The sequence below is a fragment of the Myxine glutinosa genome, chromosome 2 (assembly GCF_964187855.1).
Source record: "Myxine glutinosa chromosome 2, kmMyxGlut1.1, whole genome shotgun sequence".
Classification (NCBI taxonomy): Eukaryota; Metazoa; Chordata; class Myxini; order Myxiniformes; family Myxinidae; genus Myxine; species Myxine glutinosa.
Window position 1 is genome coordinate 217,542,533 of NC_136262.1, and position 21,395 is coordinate 217,563,927.

General features: G+C 44.0%; 1 protein-coding gene across 2 annotated transcripts in view; it reads left to right on the forward strand.

The window, feature by feature from the left end:
• LOC137420825 (talin-2) overlaps positions 1 to 21,395 on the forward strand; it is a 432,847-nt gene that overhangs the window by 147,535 nt on the left and 263,917 nt on the right. For both annotated transcript variants that reach the window (XM_068106240.2, XM_068106243.2), the window contains exons 6-11: positions 10,198 to 10,398; positions 10,599 to 10,741; positions 10,882 to 11,009; positions 17,296 to 17,359; positions 17,480 to 17,584; positions 19,988 to 20,143. In XM_068106240.2, coding sequence (XP_067962341.2) covers positions 10,198 to 10,398; positions 10,599 to 10,741; positions 10,882 to 11,009; positions 17,296 to 17,359; positions 17,480 to 17,584; positions 19,988 to 20,143 — 797 coding nt within the window. The remainder of the gene's footprint in view (positions 1 to 10,197; positions 10,399 to 10,598; positions 10,742 to 10,881; positions 11,010 to 17,295; positions 17,360 to 17,479; positions 17,585 to 19,987; positions 20,144 to 21,395) is intronic.

A 21,395-nucleotide genomic window follows, 5' to 3' on the forward strand; every position in this document is an offset into this window, starting at 1 on the left:
GTGTGTGTGTGTGTGTGTGTGTGTGTGTGTGTGTGTGTGTGTGTGTGTGTGTGTGTGTGTGTGTGTGTGTGTGTGTGTGTGTGTGTGTGTGTGTGTGTGTGTGTGTGTGTGTGTGTGTGTGTGTGTGAGTAAGTAAGAGAGAGACATAATTGTGAGGAACAGAAATGAAAAAACGAGATGTGCGTGTGTGAGCTCAAGGGTTAATGGAGGAAGAAAATATCATGGATAGGGATTGAAACAGCAGTACACCGCCATCTATCTATAATTCCAGTAATCTCTGTGTGTGTGTCTGTATGCGACCGCTGTTTCTCGACAACTACCGGTCCGATATACTTGAAACTTGCCAGGTATATTGCTGGGGACCCGAGGATGTGCCTTTTCAAGGTTTCATATTAATCGGACAAGTAGTTAGCGAGCTATGTCCAAAAAACGATTCAACCAATCAGAGAGCAGCGAGCTATCACGTGTGCCGAACGTGGCGAACAGACTCTGCCTCGGACGGCACATTTGAGAGCGTATTCATTTATTTCACGTTGGCAAACTATGTTGGCGTTAAACTATGTTTTAAAACTAATTAAAACTAATTTGCGATTCTTTCGCTTTCCTGCGCGTTTGTGCACGCTATGGCGATTTCTTTACCAAACTCCGCAAGCCGTTCGCTTTGGACCAAACCATTTCATGTAAATAGAGGGGGGGGGATTGTCACCGTACTCGCAAGCCGTTCGCTTTGGACCAAACCATTTCATGTAAATAGAGGGGGGGATTGTCACCGTACTCGCAAGCCGTTCGCTTTGGACCAAACCATTTCATGTAAATAGAGGGGGGGGATATAATTTTAGATATATATATATAGTACGGGCATGCCCTAGTATCATGCAATGTTCAAAGCCCTGGGCGGAAGGATAGTATTGTGCTGACTCGGGGAGGTCGTTGAACAGACTGGATCAAGAAGGAGCAAATATTTTTTTACCACCCTCTTGCTCTTGTGGGTCACATTCAGTGGAAAATATGTAACAAGTCGTTGTTTACCTTTTAATTGCAATGGAAATAACACTTGTTCCATCTACAACTTCAGTGGGTGCTTTCAATTCATTTCCCAGGAAATAACAATGGTATGAGTAAGGCAGAACTACAGATGGTTTGACTAATGATGTAGTGAGGACATTTTTTCCATGGCATGGAAGGCTGCAAAGCTTTTGTAATTTCTCGGCAGATTCCTCTCTGTTATTCGCCAACCAAAATGCCGTGCATATATTTTCTGCCCTATCCTTTAAGTTGATCAAAATAGTACAGAAGCTGTAGATTTGTCAAATGCAACAGAGGTATAATTGCCTTTGAAACGGCTGTGTTTTTGTGTGCTCTGCTTTCTCTGTACGATTCCAAATGGCAAACATCTGGTATCGATAGGTTGTGTAAGGGGAAACTGCAATGACATGGAATGTTCTGCTCCCTGTATGCTGGCCCTGCCTGTGAGGCATGATTGGGTGGGGAAGGTGGTTGGGGATGAGCGGGTGGGGGAAGATGGTCAATTTTCCTCACAGGCACAACTCTACAGGGAAACATTCATTGCCTGTGGAATGTCAGTATTCCATTATGCACAACAAAATTTACCATCACACACAAAGTTCCATCCCACATGCATTTACCATCCCATATGTACTATGTTATAAAGAGGTTGGGTGCACTGGACAAGGCTGATGGTAAGATGTATAATAATTTTGTGGCAAGCACGAGACATGCAGTACTTCACTGGCTGTAGATAGATGGGAATGCATGGTGGAGTGTGAAAATGCAAAACCTGCCATATGTATACAGTGGCAATCCTTATGGGCCAGATATGGTCCTCGTGCACCCCCCCGCCCCACCCCCCCCCCCCCACAACTCTACCACCCCATATATTTTTGAAGCACTCGGGTCCCCTCAACATGAAATCAACTGGTAACAGTAAATAAACTGGTTCTTACTATTCATTTTTCACACATATTTGATGGTACCCTTAAAATATATATTTTCTGTGTCGTTATGTTCCCTGAGATGGCTGAAAGTGGTCTGAGTTATATAAGTTATATATCATCTGAAAGGTAATTATCTGCTGGTCATTATAAATGGCATATATTTTAGATTTAGTGTTACCATTGGCCTCAAAAATCAAGTCGAACAGCTATACCCCATGTTTCGCTGTGTCAAACCAACACTGACTAAGATATTCAAACTAATATTTCAAATCCAGCCGCACTAGAATTGATTGACATTAATAACAAATGTCTGGACATTCTTCATAAAAATACCTTTCATTTGATACCAAATGTGTATTTTTGTCAATAAAAATCTATCAGATGTGACACTTCAAACAGAATGCAGGTGTGCCGACAATCGCGATAACTGCACGAAATGATCACGTTGATAGACATTGTCAGTCATGGAAGGTGCTTTAATTGGAAAGTGAAATATCATTCAGTTGCTCATTGTTACTTGACAATATATTATTAAGTCACACTTTACCTCGATTTAGTTACAGGAATACATGCATGTTGCAAATGAAGCAGATTTGTCAACCACTCGCTACTATTCAGAAATTTATCAGCTAGAACATCAGCTAGAATCTAGCATCAGCTAGAACATCAGCTAGAATCCAGCATCATCTAGAACATCAGCTAGAATCTAGCATCAGCTAGAACATCAGCTAGAATCTAGCATCATCTAGAACATCAGCTAGAATCTAGCATCAGCTAGAACATCAGCTAGAATCTAGCATCATCTAGAACCGCGGTTCTTAACCTGTGGGGCGCGCCCCCCAAGGGGGGCGTGAGCAATTTTCAGAGGGGGCGCGGGACGGCAGTATAAACGTCTAAATAACCCCAAACGGAAATTATAATCCCCCTACTGAAAAAAATTAATTAACCGAAAAGATAGCGCCTTATATAATTCCTAGTTTGTTTCAGTCTCAACTAACACTTCTTTTTTTCTTCCGACAGATTATTACCTGGAATCGAAGTCAATGGCAATGAGTGCGAAAAAGAGGAAATACCAAGACGAGTACATCAAGTTCGGATTTGTGGCACTTCAAAAGGGTGACGCAGAGGTTCCTCAGTGCGTTATATGTTACAAGACTCTGAGCAATGATGCCATGCGGCCAACACGTTTGGAACGCCACTTGAGGACAACCCATCCTGAACTAGCAGACAAATCACAGGCATTCTTTGTGGCGAAAAGGGAAGCCTTGAAGCGAGCTAAGTTGGACAGCAGTGGGACATTTCGGCAACAGACGTCAAAGATCGTTGAGGCGTCCTACGAGATTGCCCTGCTAGTAGCAAAGAACAAGAAGAGCCATACAATCGGAGAGACTCTCATTAAACCGAGTCTACTGCGAGCGGCAGAGCTCATCCTGGGGAAGGATAGTGCGAACAAACTCTCGGCTATCTCCCTGTCGAACGATACCATCAAGGGACAGATCGATGAAATGTCTCAGGACATCAAAGAACAAGTGACTGACCAGATAAGGGCCTCGCCTGTCTTTGCCATCCAATGCGACGAAACGACAGACGTGGCTCAGTGTTCTCAGATGCTCATGTATGCTCGTTTCATATTAGGCGACAGCGTGAAGGAGGAAATGCTATTTTGTCATCCCCTGGAAACTTACACGACAGCAGCAGATGTCTTTGAAGTGGTATCGAAGTTCTTCGAAGAAAATCGACTTTCATGGGACGCGTTGGTAGGTGTTTGCACAGACGGAGCTCCGGCCATGCTTGGCTCGCGTTGGGGTTTCGTTACGAAGGTGAAACAAAAGAGTCCCTCTGCTATTGGTACACACTGCGTTATCCATCGTGAGTCCTTAGCATCTAAGACCCTGCCCGCTGAAATGAGGGATTTCCTGAACCTGGCTATCAAGGTAGTCAACTTTATCAAAGGTGGAGCCTTAAACAGTCACCTGTTCAACCAGCTGTGCAAGGACTTGGACTGCGATCATCAAGCCTTGCTTTTCCACACAAACGTGCGTTGGCTTTCGAAGGGAAACATGTTGGGGCGAGTCTATGAGCCGAGGGAAGAAGTCGCAACATTCCTAGACGTGCAGCGGAAGGCGGATCTCTACAAAATGTTCCAGTCCCGAGAATGTCAACTGTCTCTAGCTTACCTCGTAGACATCTTCGAAGCACTCAACGGTATCAACCAAAAACTGCAAGGGAAGCACATAAACATTATCACGCAATACGACGCCATTCGAGCCTTCATGGCTAAACTCGACCTCTGGAAATGCCGAATGGAGGCCGGAAACATAGCTTGTTTCCCAAACTTGGACTCTGCCGTTCCTGACGGCCTTCTCGATTCAAAGTTAAAGAACCAAATCATCGATCATCTGACTGAACTCAAAGCAGAATTCATCCGCTACTTTCCTGACTTGGACGAAAAGCGAAAGACCTGGAAATTCATCAGAAACCCATTCCAATGCGACGTAGCTGATGTTTCGGACGAGGTCCAGGAGGAGTTTCTGGAGCTGAAGTTCAACTCCTCGGCTGAGGATGACTTTGAAATTCTGGACCTGGAGACATTCTGGGTCAAGTATCTTCCTGTTTATCCTCTGATCTCGCTTCAAGCTGTTCGGATTCTGACGATGTTCGGATCCACGTATCTCTGCGAGGCTGCATTCTCCGCGCTGGTCGCTGTCAAGACCAAATACAGAAGCAAGCTGAACGTTGAAGGAGATCTGCGCTGTGCTCTCTCTGGCACGCGACCACGAATTCCGGATCTGATAGCTAAGAAGCAGTGCCAACCATCTCACTAAAATTTAGTGAGATTTTTGGCATTGCTTCTTTCGTGACTAAATTGTTGTTTCATTGATTTTGCGTCCTTTGACATGACATTTCAATAAACGTGTTTTGTGTAGTTACCCTTTCCTTTCATCGATCCGTGCCTTGAGCTTGTTTGCGTTTTGATGCAATAAAACGAGGTTTGTAATCTCTCCTTTGTTATTTTGAAAGAACATTATCTGTTCAGGGGTACCAGATCCAGTGTTTGAAATAAGCCAGGGCCCACTAGGGCCCGGCCCTGGCTGCCATGCTTAGGGCCCTGGCTGTTAACAGAATCTACGTCAATAGCCAGGGCCCAGGGCCCAGCCCTGGCTGGCTTCAATATCGATGAACAAACCCCTCAGAATGCACCACAGAGCACCTATAATTCAAAAATTTCCTGGGGACCCCCCCCCCAGACGAGAGGGGTAACCCCTCTCGCACTCTCCCCAACAAGCGGCTTCGTCAGATGTAGGTGGAGGGGGGCGTGGAGACGGGCAACAATTGCTAAAGGGGGCGCGACACTAGAAAGGTTAAGAACCCCTGATCTAGAACATCAGTTAGAATCTAGCATCAGCTAGACCATCAGCTAGAATCTAGCATCAGCTAGAACATCAGCTAGAATCTAGCATCATCTAGAACATCAGTTAGAATCTAGCATCAGCTAGAACATCAGCTAGAATCTAGCATCAGCTAGAACCAGAAGAAGTTCACAAGAAAGCTTTTGAAGTAGTTTGTGATGTTGTAGATGAGGAGGTGTTACATAGCCACAAGGTTGTGAAACTATCAGACTTGAGAGTATGTTGCTCAGCTAGAAAGCAGCAATGTTGTTATACTGTAACAAATAAGGTGTGATTGTGTGTGAATTTAGCAATTCATATTTAATTGTGTTGAAAGTTAGCACAGTGTTACCACGTGGGTCATCTGAGAAGCATATGCGGCAATTGTGGGCAAACCTGCGGTCTGTTTACAGTGTCATATCTGATAGATGTTTACTGGTAAGAAGACATATTTGGTATCAAATGAAAGGTATTTTTATGAAGAATGTCCAGAAAGTTGTTGTTGATGTCAATCAAGTCTAGTGTGGCTGGATTGAAGATATAAGTTCGAATATCTTAGTCTGTGTTACGTTGGCACAGCGAAACATGGGGTATAGCTGTTCGACTTGATTTTTGAGGCCAATGGTAACACTAAATCTAAAATATATGCCATTTATAATGACCAGCAGATAATTACCTTTCAGATGATATATAACTTATATAACTCAGACCACTTTCAGCCATCTCAGGGAACATAACGACACAGAAAAGATATATTTTAAGGGTACCATCAAATATGTGTGAAAAATGAATAGTAAGAACCAGTTTATTTACTGTTACCAGTTGATTTCATGTTGAGGGGACTCGAGTGCTTCAAAAATATATGGGGTGGTAGAGTTGTGGGGGGGGGGGGGGGGGGACGCACGAGGACCATATCTGGCCCATGGCCTATTAAGATTGTCTGAAAAATTGCCTTTTTGTGCCATCGCACCCTTTTTTTCTTTTATTCACTTACATCTTTTTTATTATCATGCCCTCTTTTTTATTTTTGCCCTTGTGACTTCCTTTCACCCACGAGTTTGTTTATGGCATATTACGTCTTTTATCTCACCCTTATGCCGTTTCTCCCGCCATCGTTCTATTTGTCCCGCCCTCACACCATTTCTCCCACCATCGTGCCATTTGTATTGTCCTCGCGTCATTTGCCCCATCCTCATGCCATTTCCCCCATTCTCATGCCATTTTCTCCGCCATCATGCCTTTTGTGTTTTTTTCACCTTCCTGCCTTTTTTGTCACCCTCGTGCCTTTTGCACAGTTGCAGCTTTGCTTTTACTTTCGTGTCATTTGCACATTTGCTCTCTACCCTCAAACTTATGATTTTTTTTTTTTTTGTCCTTCATGACAGGGCTTCTGGATTGGCCTATGTTGCATTCCCTTTCTGAGCACTTTGCTCGAAATGCTGGAACCCAATTTCAAATGTCATCTTAAATCATCAATTTGAATTCAGACCAGGTCACTCCACCTTGAGCATGCTGATTATATTCACTCAACAGTGGATGGAGGTGCTCAATATCAGACGAGATCAGGGCCATCTCTCTGGACATATCTCATGCTCCTGATACAGTCTGGCATCCTACCTTACTCTCTAAACTCTCTGCCTATGGTATCCAAGGCCAACTCCACACATGGCTTACTGAATTCCTCTACTCTCGTAGCCATTATTTGGCACTGAACGGAATCCTTTCATCTCCTCTCCCTGTCAAGGCTGGAATGCTCCAAGGCAGTGTTCTGGGCCCAGTCCAATTCCTGATCTTCAACAATGACCTCTCTGACTCTCTGGAAATTCCCTTTATCTATTTGTTGATGATGCCACCCTCTGCTGGAAAAAAACATCCCTCATCCTTCAGGCAGACAGGCTGCAGCCTCTTCTTTCTCTTCAGACCTTGAAATAAAATCAGAAAATGATCAAGCACTTGGAATATGTCTTTCAATCCTGACAAATCTCACATTCTCACTGTATCTCTCTGAAAAGACCACCTGGTAAACCTTGCTTGCAATGTACTTTCTTAACAATCCTCTTGATGACATTCAGTCATTCAAACTCTTGGGTCCCACTAGATATCAGCCGCGATCTTTCTTGGGCAAGTGTTACATGCTCCTCCCCGACCCCCTGGTCACGGTGTACCTCCAAGCCCCGAGAGGAGTCACGGCAGAAAAATGTGTTATTCTGTAAGTCAAAGATCAATGGTGAAGCCACACCAATTGTTACAAACCAACAAGTATTGTATTAAGATCACACAAGAATAACAGTACAAAAACAATAGTAATCAATTGTACAACAAATAGTATATCATTCCTATGATTGTACCATCAGGTTTGAACAATATAACTCACTGTGCTCCAAGTCAGCGAAAAGAAGAAGATTCCCAATGTCTCTATTCCCCGGCTTCAAGCCAAAGTTGATTCGCTCCAGCGATTGTCAGATCAATGTCCAATCGAGACCAGAATCCCGTTGGGTTGGCAGTTACAGTCCTGCTGCTAAAGCTGTGCAAAGGCACCCTCCAGGCGACTGGGAAATCCAAAGGCACCCTCCAGGCGACTGGGAAGTCACACCCTCGGGTATGGACGTTCCAAGGCTCACAGTCGGCGAACCTCAGATTTACCTTCAAAATCCACGTTGCACACACACACCAGATATGTCTGAATGCGGTGAAAACGGCTGAAGTCAAGAAAAGAAAAACCTTGCGCGATGCACAAAGGCTGAAGCGAAGCAAAGAAACCTTGCTCGACGCGCAAAGTGCGCGAGTCAAAATGGCCGACGGCCCATACTCGAGACGTAACGACAGTCCAACGATTCTCTTCGGAATCGACCGCAAAACCTAACACGCAGGTTGATCTGTCACAGCGATAACAACTCTGTCGCAGGAATCCCTTTCCTGGGAAACCCAAAGTTCACTCGTGACTCTTGCTCGCCAACGTTCGCTCCAGACCGCAAAGCAACTATGCTTCGTCTTGTCCGACTCACTCGCTCCGCCTTCTTTTTTTTTTCTTCTTCCTCTTTGTCGTCCAGTTCCCGATCTGGTTTCCGGTTTCTTTTAACTCTAACTTTTTCACCTTTTGAAAACAGTTCATAAACAATAAACCTTTTGAAAACAATAATAGTACATGGAATCAAAAATGTTTACAGTGGATGAAAACCACCACAACGGAAGTGACGAATCCTTAACACAAGCCACATTTCAAAGTTAGCCTCCAAAGCCAGCTGCCAACTGTGCATCCTCCTTCCTTGGCACAACGGAACTCCTATGCACGTACAAGGACCTCATCGACAGGTTGATGGAATAATGCTGCCCCTCTTGCCGTGAAAACCAAGACCATCAAAATTATTGGAATCTCCCCTGATGAAGTTAAGTCTATGGGCCTATCACTTCTCTCTGTCTTATACTGCCTCCTTTCTTGTCTTTCACCCTCCTCGTACAGTGCTTTGTCCCCACCCTCAAGCCCTCCTCACCTCCCCTAGCTTTCTCCACCATGAACCCCCTTCTGGTGAAACTACCTAAATCCAGGATCACTGCTCACCTCAACGCATTCTTTCCTCTTCTCCTGCCTGTGACACCAACTTCCACATTCTCTTCAATCTCAAGCTTCCCTCCAGATCTACAAGGCAGCTGTTCTCCACCATCACAGATCGTTGCTAATCCAAAACCAGGATCTTTTGTACCCTCATTCGCCCTTTTCTTTCCCTCCTGAGAGTTTCCTTCGGTATCCATCTTGTCCACCCTATAAATCCTCTCCTAACCCTCATTCCTCCTCACACCCATAGTTTGTCCAAGTCTGCTTCTATCCTTGCCTTCTCTCAACTGTTACTTTTGTCCTGCTGTGTCTTGATCCATTCAATGTGCTAGTACTAGCTCTTCCACGATCCTCGACTATGTATACAAAAAGAAATAAGTAAATTTATAAATGAAATGCCATTTACTGTAACGATTTGCCATTACCTCGTCATGTATATTTTGTGATTCATTTTAAAATACACATTTCTCTTCATGCTGATGTCCTACATTTAATACACATAAAATCTCATAAAATACACATAAAATACACTTAAATACACATAAAATCTTTGGCACAAAAAGCAAAAGTATGTCAACTTAGTTTTGTTTCACTTACCCTGTGCCTTTTTGTCACTTTTGTCTTCTTCTGTCACCCTTTTGTCACTTCACTTTCACTTACCCTCAGCCTGGTTTTGGCTTAGTGGTCAGGGTGCCGGCTTGGGATCCTAGGATCCTGGGTTCGAATCCCGGTTGATCGCTGAATTAACGCCAGGGGGGTTGACTCAGCCTGTCATACCTTCCGAGGTCAGCAAATTGAGTACCAGCTTGCTGGGATGAATGATCCCGGTGTGTACCCCGGTTTAGAATAGGTACACCGTATCCCTGCGCATCGTAAGAACGTGACCAAGGGTTGGCATCAGGAAGGGCATCCGGCCATAAAAAACATTGCCTCAAACAGGGAACCATGATTGTCATGGGGCCCGCAAGGCTAACCCCCGCTCTAGTGGGGAAAATGGCCTTAAAACGATCATTCATATTCATTAATTCATTAATTCATTCACCCTGTGCACTTTTTATTGGTGTTCATCTCTGTATGGAAGCATTTTTATCATCATGATTGTTGCAGCAAATGTTAATTTTGTTCCAGGATATGGACCTCTTGAACTTTTCCTTGGTGGTCTCACATACTTGTTTCTGTAATATATTTTGTTGGATTATCTCAACTCTGTTACTTTACGAAACTGAATTATAAGAGGCCTTCTATTCGAATATTGTATTTATTCGAGCGAAATCAATGCATGGAATTTTTCCCCTCTTAGGCATTACAAACTATGATGAATACTCACTGGTCTGTGAGACAACTGAAGACAAGGAAGATGGAACGGGCACTTTGCGTTCGGGCACACTGCGTAAAGATGGAACGCTGCGTAAAGATAGCACACTCCTCAAGGACCGCATGCTGCTGAGCGATGATAAGAAAATGGAGAAATTGAAGCACAAACTGCACACTGAGGATGAGCGTAAGGCAGCACTGGAATGATTGACACTCTCCTCTCACACACTTCACATTTTATTGTCATTGAACAACAGCATTCTTTTTTTTTTAACCCTTACGTGGTGACGTTGCTTCGTCTCTTAATTCCTGTGTCTGATGATTCACATTTGGGGAGTCGAGTATCTTTGTTTTACTCCAGCAAAAATTATTGCGTGTTTTCCTTAGTGAACTGGGTCGATCATGGACGGACGCTGCGTGAGCAAGGTGTCGAGGAGAACCAAACACTTCTCTTACGCCGCAAGTTCTTCTATTCTGACCAGAATGTCGATTCCCGTGATCCTGTGCAGCTAAACTTGCTCTACGTGCAGGTACCTGGTCCCTGAGCCAGAGTTTATTGTCCAAGTTCAAATTGAAAAGAGACATTACTGGATACTCTGTGTAATATCTATCATTTCGATAATCTCTGTAATGCTACAGCTAATAATTTATTTTCAACATGTGGTTGCAGGCACGTGATGACATTCTGAATGGCTCCCATCCGGTCTCCTTTGAAAAGGCCTGTGAATTCTCAGGAATACAGGCCCAGATCCAGTTTGGACCCCATGTGGAGCTCAAACACAAGCCAGGGTTCCTGGAGTAAGTGGGCACAGACAGTATTTCATTTTGCTTGAAGTATTCCTCCAAAACTGTGTTTGAATGACTTCATTACTGAGTATAATTAATTTCACATTTAACTGACTTTTGTTTATACCTATAACTAACTTTCATGAATGGTAGAATCAGCACTGCGAACACTAATGTGCACATTCTGAACTTATTTAACAAATAGAAACTCTTCATTGAGTCAAAATAAGACGATCAACTCACGAGATGCTTGTGTTGTTGATAAAGCAAGATTTTGTCGCATGTAGCTGTAGTTCATTCTGTATACTGTCAATTTCATCTTTAAATGATTTTCTAAATGCAGATATCATCATACTAATACTAAAATATGCAATTTGGTGTCTGTGTCTGTCTGTCTGATGATTTTTGACCGCAATACATTCGGTCGTGACTTATCCAATCTCAACCAAACTTGACAGGAGGACTAAGGGTCACACGATGAAAGTTGTAGCGAATCAATTTTCCCCCTTTCCCAAGGAGGTTTTTCTCTGCCAAGGGGGTTTTCCCTGCCAAATGGGGTTGTGTGGTGAGGTGTATATCCATAATAAGATATCCTATCTAGGCGTTTTTCCAATGCAGCTTTTAATAACTAAAATAATAACATTTATGATAACAGCATAATATTAATGTTATTACAAAACAATAGTAATACGAATAATGTCCCACTCCCGAAAGGTTTTTTGGGCTGTGCTATATTGTCTAAGGCAGATATCAAAATGCAGGATTATGGGTATTTCTTTACTGAGACTATAAAGACAAAATCCTTCAAGCAAGCAAAGAACCAGCCCTCATGGAGAGATAATTTCTCTGCTTTTATGATGTCTATCATATATTTTATTATGATTTGTAATACCGGCTTCCACCAGGTGGTGCCATATGATACACATTTACCAAGAAATAATTGGGGCTTTCCCCCCTCCTCGAACCCCAGAGGCTATGATCTTGTTTTACTGCCTAAAACCAATAGAAACCAATATTGTATTTCTATTGACCAATAGAAACCCAGCGTTTGTTGTTTATTTTGACAAAATTCTGCAGTTGTGTTCAGAATGAAATCGTCGTAAATTACTGCATAATTTAAACTGCATAATTTGAGATCTCGCGAGATCTTGGAGACGGCGGCAGGGATTTTCGAAGCTCCACACGGTCTCCACGTTTTTCGAAGTTAAGTCTGTTCACAATTGTATTTTGTCGAAACTGTATTTATCTTTCGGTGTGTGAAGTTATTGTGTGCAACTTTGGTTGTTTCTCGGTGTTTATCTTTCATAAATTGATCGTCTGTTTGCCGTGTCGCGAGCAAGGCCTTGTACAGTGTGCACTGTACAACCTTGAGGCTTTGTTTTTCTCTCAGTGGTCCGTCGTTTGTGATCCAATAACTTTCGTTCTCTGTATTCCCAGTCTTTTCACCCATAGCCTACTTCCTTGTGTAAATCTCAACTCAAAAAAAAAAAAAAAAAAAAAAAAAAACATTTCCTTCTCTGTTCTCATTCGTTTATTCATTCTTATTCGTTCGTTCGTTCTTCGACCACGTGTTTCTCCCCCATTTCCCCAGATAGTTTTCACTCATTAACCTTCAATGTTTACACTTTCCCCTCAAGTTATGTATTCCGTCATATTTTATAACACCTTTTTCTTCTTCTTCTTTAAAAGGCTGCTTTCGACTTGCTCACCAAATCAATTCATCCCAAAAAAAATATCCATCTCCTATAGTGCCTTTGTTCTACATTCCCTAAACTCTCCTGCACTCCATCCTCCATCCAGCGTCCTTAAACGTATTTTTAACTCGAAGGTCACAAGAAACTCATTTTGCAATAAATGTTCGTTTCCCATAAATCGTACACTTTCAAAAATCCAATCTCACCCCTCCCCTCCAAATCTTCCCCATAACCCCTCCCCTCCAAATCTTCCCCATCACCCCTCCCCTCCAAATCTTCCCCATCACCCATCCCTTTCAAATCTCCCCCCTTGCCCCCTCCCTCCTAAACTACTCCCTCACCCCTCCCCGCCAAGACGCCCCCTCGCCCCTCCCCTCCTAGACTCCTGCCTCACCCCTCCCCTCCAAATCTCCCCCATATCCCATCCCTTTCAAATCCCTCCCCTTGTCCCTTCCCTCCCAAACTCCCCCCTCACCCCTCCCCTTCAAATCTCCCCACCCTCATTGCTTCTCAATTTCCCCCCTCTCACTCCCCCTCCTCAAAGCGTCCTCCCCGCTTCTTCCCCCTTCAAACTCTCACCTCCATCTCCCCCAACCTTCTGCCTCGCTCTTCCCCCTCCTCAAATAACACCTCATTGTGGCTCACCCAATCACCATCAAACCTTTTGTCCGCCCCATCCTTCCCTTTCTCCGAGCTATTCTGAAATCTCTGACACACCTTCAACAGCTCTCCCTACCTCTTCCACCTCTTCCACATCTTACCCTACCCCTCCTCCCCCCTGTTCTGTATCTGATGCTCCCCCTTCCTCTTCATTAACGGTATGGACCTCAAACATCCGGGGCCTTCGTTCAAACTTAACTGATCTCTCCATACAGGTTGCTTCTGTCAAACCAGACGTGATCTGCTTAACAGAAACTTTCCTCCTTTATGATGTCTCTGATTCCATAGTATCTCTCCCGGGCTACTCCCTCCTCCGGTATGATAGACCTGAGCCTCGTCCTGGAGGCGGGGTTGCTATCTTTATCAAAAACTCTCTTCCTCACTCGCCCTGCACTGCACTCTCTCCACCTCACCCCCAGGAATACCTCTGGCTACGGCTTCCCCTTCGCTCCCACCTCTTGTTCATATGTGTGTTGTACCGTCCACCAAACAGTGATGACTCCATCTACATCTCGCTGTCTGATGATATGGACCAACTTCTATCTACTCATCCCAACTCTCTCTTCCTCATATGTGGTGATTTCAACTGTCATCATGCCAGTTGGCTGGGTGTGGGTACCTCTCTCACCAGCCATGGCTCCTCAGCAAAGGACTTCTGCGACTCACTGGGACTGACACAATCTGTCAATTTCCCGACCCGGATCTCAGTCAACGGAACATCTTCTCTTCTGGACTTGGTTATGACTAACTTCCCTGAAAATGTCTGCTGCTCTTCTTCTGCTCCGATCGGATCATCTGATCATGTCCTTGTTAAAGTGGACATCTCTCTGACCATCCTCAGGGAGCCTGCTCAGCGTCGACGAGTCTGGCATTTCACTCAGGCCAACTGGCACGGTCTTCAAGCAGCCATCAATCATCTGGACTGGTCTCCCATCTCTACCACCTCTGACATCAACTCATCCTGGGAATTCTTCCAAAGTAAATTGCTCTCTCTCATGCACAGATTTATCCCATCTCGTCTTCAGTTGTCATACCCTTCCTCCCGTCCATGGTACACGGAATCTTGTGGTGAGGCTGTTGCCCAGAAACAACTTGCCTTCGTCTCCTGGAAAGCAAATCCAACGGAAGGAAATCTCATTTCCTTTCACAAAGCCCGAAACAAGTGTGTGTCCACCCTCAGGAGAGCCAGGAAACAATATCTCTCCGTTCTCAAGACCGAACTCTCTTATCTGTCTCCCTCTTCCAAATCCTGGTGGCGTCTGGTCAAATCCGTTTCTGGTGTTTGTTCCCCCTCCATCCCCTCCCTTACCTCAAACGGCTACACAGCTGACTCCGCACGTGAAAAAGCTGAATGCCTCAACTCTGTGTTTGCCTCTAAATCTTGTGTCCCAAACCCATCCCTCTCTGTACCCACCATACCCAGTCGTACCCTGCTGCTGCTGGACTCCGTGTCCTTTCCTCCTGACAAGGTGGAAAAGTTTCTGTCAACCCTCGACTCTGATTCTGCAACTGGACCCGACGGCATCAGCCCACGGGTCCTAAAATCCTGCTCTGCTGCTCTATCTCACCCTCTCTCTGTTCTCTTCACCCTCTCTTTTGCTCAAGGTCAACTGCCATCTGCTTGGAAATCAGCCAACATCACCGCTTTGCACAAAAAAGGTGCAAAAACAGATCCTAGCAACTACAGACCAATCAGCCTTCTCCCAATTATCAGCAAAGTCATGGAATCCATCATTGCTTCTGATATGAAATCTTTCCTCTTCTCCAATGGCTTGATCTCTGATCATCAATTTGGTTTCAGACCAGGTCACTCTACTCTGGACATGCTGCTTCTGCTGTCTCAACAATGGATGGAGGTCCTCAATGCCAAACAGGAAATTAGAGCTGTCTCCCTCGACATATCACGTGCCTTCGACACGGTCTGGCACCCCGCTCTACTCACCAAACTCTCCTCCTTTGGTATCCATGGAAATCTCCACGCATGGCTGGCGGACTTCCTCTCTAGTCGTCGTCAACGTGTGGCCCTGAATGGGTTTCTCTCATCTCCTCTTCCTGTTCAGGCTGGAGTTCCCCAAGGCAGTGTTCTGGGCCCCGTGCTTTTTCTGGTCTTCATCAATGATCTCTCTGACTCTCTCGAAAATCCTCTCTATCTCTTTGCTGATGACTCCACTCTCTGCCGCTCCATTCCTCTTCCCTCAGATCGGCAGTCTGCTGCCTCCTCACTCTCTGAAGACCTGGACAAAATCACAGACTGGTCAAACAAGTGGAACATGTCTTTCAATCCTGACAAATCTCACACTCTTACTATGTCTCTCCGAAAAGATCGACTGGACAACCCTCCCATCTACTTTCTCAACAATCCTCTCCAAGAAGTTCTGTCGCTCAAGATTTTGGGTCTCACTATCTGCCATGATCTTTCTTGGGAAAACCACATTTCCAAGCTGGCCTCCAAAGCCAGTCGCCGACTGGGCATCCTCCGTCGTGCGAAGTCCTTCCTCGGCACACCTGAGCTCCTCACCACATACAAGGCTTTCATCCGCAGCTCAATGGAATACTGTTCTCCCCTATGGGCCGGTGCTCCTGCCTCACACCTAGCTCGGCTTCACGCTGTTGAAACCAAAGCTTTCAGAATTATTGGAATCTCCCGCGATGAAGCTATCTCTGAGGGCCTTTCACTCACTCACCGCAGGCAGGTAGGTGGTCTTTCTGTCTTCTACTGACTCCTCTCCGGCCTTGCACCCCCAGCTCTCTCTGTGCTCTGTCCCCCAAATATTCCTACAGGTCGCACAAGATCTGCCAGCAACCCTCTGATGGTTAAACTGCCGAAATCTCGGCTCTCTGCTCACCTTCACTCTTTCATTCCTCTTTTCTCCCGCCTCTGGAACAAACTCCCTCACTCCCTTCAATCCCACTCCTCCCTCCAGGTCTTTAAAACAGCTGTTCACCACCATCTCTTATCTTCCCCCATCCAAAACCTTGATCTTTTCTACCCCCGCTAATTCACCCCAGATCCACCTTGTTTGAAATTCCAACTTCTTTCCTGGAAGTCCTGGCAGTGTCCATATGTTTTATACCTCTCCCACTGCCCCCTTCCCACGCCCCCCCCCCCCCCAAAGCCCTCGCCCTCTCTCAGATCTCTCGATGTCTCCATGTCTCTCGGTCCCTGCTCTCAAATGTTGTGTTTGTGTCCTTCCCCCTCTCTCCCCATCTTGTCTACCGCTCCCTATGTTATATGTTTTATGTGTCGGTTTGTCTTTCTGTGTGTTCATGTGATTAATGTTCGCTCTTTCACGAGCCTCGATATTGTATACAACAACAACAAAAAAAAAAAAAAAAAAAAAAAAAAAAAAAAAAAAAAAAAAAAAAAAAAAAAAAAAAAAAAAACGAACACCCCGAGGATAACCACCAGTTTTCAATTCATTCTGTGCAGCAGTTCAGTTATCGTAACGTTTCCACTTCTGGGCATATGAATTGATTTTACCGCCTCAAAGCGTTCCTGTACAACCACCAGTTTTCAATTCATCCCATCCAGCAGTTAAGGAGTGCACAGAAGTAGAACAAACACACAAACAGTATGACATTGGAGGATAATCCCCACTTCTATGATGTCGCTGGTTTTCATGAGAATTGGCATATTTGTTTTTGACTTTTAATACTCCCTCACAGATGTGCATACAATACACATTTACATAGAGAAATGGGGTCATCAACACACCCTGAAGCCCTGGGTTGATTAATTTTATTCATAAAAATGTACTTGCATACATCCTGAATACAACCGCTAGTGTTCAACTCATTCTGTCCAGCGGTTTAGGAATGCATAGAAGTGAAATAAACAATCAAGCATGCAAACAGACAATTATTTATATATATGCTATATAGTATTATAATTAATCACAGTAAAATGTGCACCTCATATGCTGAGCAGGTAACTATTTTTGCAGTTTGAAGGAGTTTTTACCAAAGGAGTACATAAAGCATAAAGGTGCAGAGAAGAAACTTTTCCAGGTGAGGGAAAACCTTTCCAGGTTGACTGTTGACCAACATGCCACTTTTACATGATTTGATACATTAACGCATCAAAAATGGGCAAAATCGACCTGTTGCTCGTGTTTTTTTTAATATCAGGCCCACAAGGAATGTGGAGATATTGGTGAGATACAGGCAAAAGCCAAGTACGTGAAACTCGCACGTTCCTTGAAGACCTATGGAGTGTCCTTCTTTCTTGCTAAGGTCTGGGCATGTCCAATACGACCGTGTGGGGTGGAGATTGATCCAGAGACCAAAACTATTGTTGTAAATCGCACTTTAGGAACAAGAATGTTCCAGCAAGCTTATGTATGATGCTTTTTTCCAGTTGCTCATTTAAATGAACCATGATTTCATGATAGATTTGTCACATTGAGGAATGTTCCATGGCTCAGTGGGAGGAAACTTAGAAGTTTGGATCCTGCTCCCAGGAGAGGAATTCCAGTTTTTTTCATCTATCAGGACCTCATTTCTTTCTTTGATTGATCATGTAAATAACTCTTTTCTTTTTCTGCACTTCGCCATTGAGATGTATTTGCTTTAGAAGTACATAGTGTGTTCAAAAAGTATCCGACCTTTATTTTTCGTGCGTAAACAAGAAGAAGCTAGGGAGGCGTTGATTGGTGCACGTATGTAGGCGATCCTAATGCACACGCGTGAGTTTTTTTCCCACCTGCAGAAGCTGTCATTCGACGGCAGACCGCCGATGAGTGAGGACATGTAAGCGAGCGCCGTCGGATTTTCGTTTTTGACAAAATGACGGAAAAACTTGAACAACGCTACTGCATCAAATTTTGTGTTTTTTGGCCTCGGGGATGTTGGATGCTTCCATTGTGATGACTGCAACTTGGTTTCTGGGTCGTACCCATAAACCCAGGACTCATCGCCAGTGATCACTGTGTTGAGGAAGCTGGGATCGCTGTTCACAGTCTCCAGCATGTCCTGTACGATCTCCAAACGGAGTTGCTTCTGCTCAATCGTTAGCAGCTTTGGTACGAACTTTGCTGAGATTCTCCTGAAGCCCAAATCCTCCTTCATAATGGAATGAACGGTGTTGAATCTTGCGGATCGTTTCCACTTCGGAATCGCCAAGCTTTACACAAAATTTGATACAGTAGCGTTGTTCAAGTTTTTCCGTCATTTTGTCAAAAACGAAAATCCGACGGCGCTCGCTTACATGTCCTCACTCATCGGCGGTCTGCCGTCGAATGACAGCTTCTGCAGGTGGGAAAAAATTCACGCGTGCGCATTAGGATCGCCTACATACGTGCACCAATCAACGCCTCCCTAGCTTCTTTTTTTTACGCACGAAAAATAAAGGTCGGATACTTTTTGAACACAGTAGTAGTTCTCTGGTGGCTTCGGGGTTTTCCATTAACTGTTCCCTTTGGACGTAGCAGAGCTGAAAGGTAATTTTTTACATTTTTTGGGGAGGTGCACCTGCATGATCAATCTTCAATTTCTAGGAACACCAGAAGAAATGTCTACCGCACCAATTGTAGGATATTGTGGTCATGTAAATGAGTCTGTCAAGGAGAGTATTTTATTTTTTTATAACACAAATAAAGAAAACAAACGCTTTGCTATAATTATGCCTTCATTAAACAGATTCAGGGATTCTGAGAAATATAGATTATTATGAAGTATAAAAAAGAGTAATATATGCAATAAACAAAAAAAAAGGAATGGCCCAGTTGGCAACACTGTTAACTGGGCTAAACTTGATGTAGATAGAGCAGAGTGCTTGACAATGTCCTAAAGTTGCTTTCATTGGCACAGGTTAGAGAAAACAGTTTGTTGAATATTGTATTCTGGACCACAGGAATAATTTCCATTTTGCCAAAGGATTCATTATTATTATTTCAAAAATTGATATTGGGTCACCCTGGTGGAATATCTTGCCATCCTTCAGCTTTGCTTCAAGTGGGAAGAGTGGGGATTTGTCATCGGCTTAGTCTGTCCGTCCATCCATCTGTACGTCCATTACGCTTTCTCCTCCGAAATGGTTGTGCAAAAATTTACTAAACTTAGTAGTTATGATCACTACACAGTAACAAGATGTGGGAGCAGTATCACTTTCTGCTCCCTTCCCGTCCTGGTGTGGGGCCAAAAGTCAAATACCAAAAAATCCATTTACGACTCGATTTTAAAAGTCTTTTAATGAAACTTTCTATATACAATCAAGATTGAGGGATGCATGAAATATGTGACGATTTTTTGGATTTCACCCCGGGTTCATCCCCCAGGTCACAGGGGTCAAAACGGGACAAAACATTAAACTCAAAACTTTATACCAGGTCATTCCTGGTGGAACTTTTTGCCATCTTTCAACTTTGCTTTAGGTGGGCTACATGGGGATTTGCGATGGCGCGCCATCGACTTCACGCTAGCTGTTATTATCATTATTATTACTTTCAGTGATGAATCCTTTAATAATATATTAAATCATCTATTTTCAAGGAATCTGTAGTATTGAAGGATTTGTTATATTGTGATGGATTGAATGCACAGTTAATACAACATGTAAGTAAATGCTCTGATGTGGCATTTTTAATATGTAAAGTCAAAAAGTAGATTATGAATGCTTTTTCCTCTTGGGGCCTGCAGGAGAAGATGAAAGGTAGAAACAGGCTTACTCCTCGTCTACTAGGGATCACCAAGGAATCGGTGATGCGTGTGGATGAGAAAACGAAGGAGGTTATGCAGGAATGGCCTCTCACTACAGTCAAACGCTGGGCAGCTTCCCCTAAGAGCTTCACTCTCGTACGTGCTTCGCTTGACACTGCCATATACACCGACTCCTTCAAGTTGACTTATCTTTCTTGCACTAATATTCTTGCTTGTTCCACTTCAACTGTTTTACTGTTTGTGCCCGAGGGTCAGTTTGACAGTGGTGTGATTTTGCAAGCTTTTTTCGTTGAGCTGTAGTACATATCAAACTTTGTAGGAAACAAGATTTAAACTGGAGAAAAGTGATCTATTCTACTGTCTTCTTGGCAGCCCACCGATGATAGATGATATGCAGGAGGAAGTCAAAACTGTCTTAGAAGACCTTGCCCTGCCATGGGCCAGTTTGACATTGAAGAATATAACAAAACAAAGGTGTCATTAGTGGAAAGAAAGAGTTGTGGTGAAGATGGTGTACCACCTGAGCTTCTTGAACAGTGCTGTCATCCATGCTGTCATTCTCGACTTTTGTAATGCAGCAATAATGGAAGAAGCGAGGCCGAAACAATGGTCAATCTTAAATATAGTTCCAATTTCAAAATCAGATATCAGTCTTAGCAGCAACTGTTGTGGTATTAGCCTAATCTCAATCGTTGCCAAGATCTGCAATCAAATCATTTTGAACCGAATCGGTCCTGCTCTTGATCATTCATTTGGTGTCAAAAGAACAACAGTTGGACACATTCTTGTACTGTGAAGGCTTAGTACCCACAACCTTCCTACAGTAATGACATTCATTGACTTTTGAAAAGTCTTTGACTCCATCCATCATGGCAAGAGGATGAAGATCCATATGTAATTTGGAATCAGCATATGGAATCCCTGATTCCTGGTCATCGCTGAATTAACGCCAGGGGGGGGTTGACTCAGCCTGTCATCATTCCGAGGTCGGCAAATTGAGTACCAGTTCACTGGTACTTTCCTGTGTGTCACAAGAGGTGACGAACAGGGTTGGTGGCAGGAAGGGCATCCGGCTGTACCCCCACAAAAAGGCCAACCCCCGCTCTGCGGGGAAAAATGGCCTCTAAAGGCGGTTCATCTGGAATCCCTGATCAACTCGTGACTGCAACGTTGAATATGTTTCGGGATGCATATTCCAACATACTCTTACCCGATGGAGAAATACAGCTTTTCAAAATTCTAGTCCGACTACTACAGGAAGACATCCCCTTACCTGTTTGTCATAGTTCTTCATTACGCACTCATAAATGCTATCAAAGGCAAAGATGAGGAATTGGGGTACCAACTAGAATGAAGAAAAAGTAGAAGAGGCAAATCGGAGGTTCCT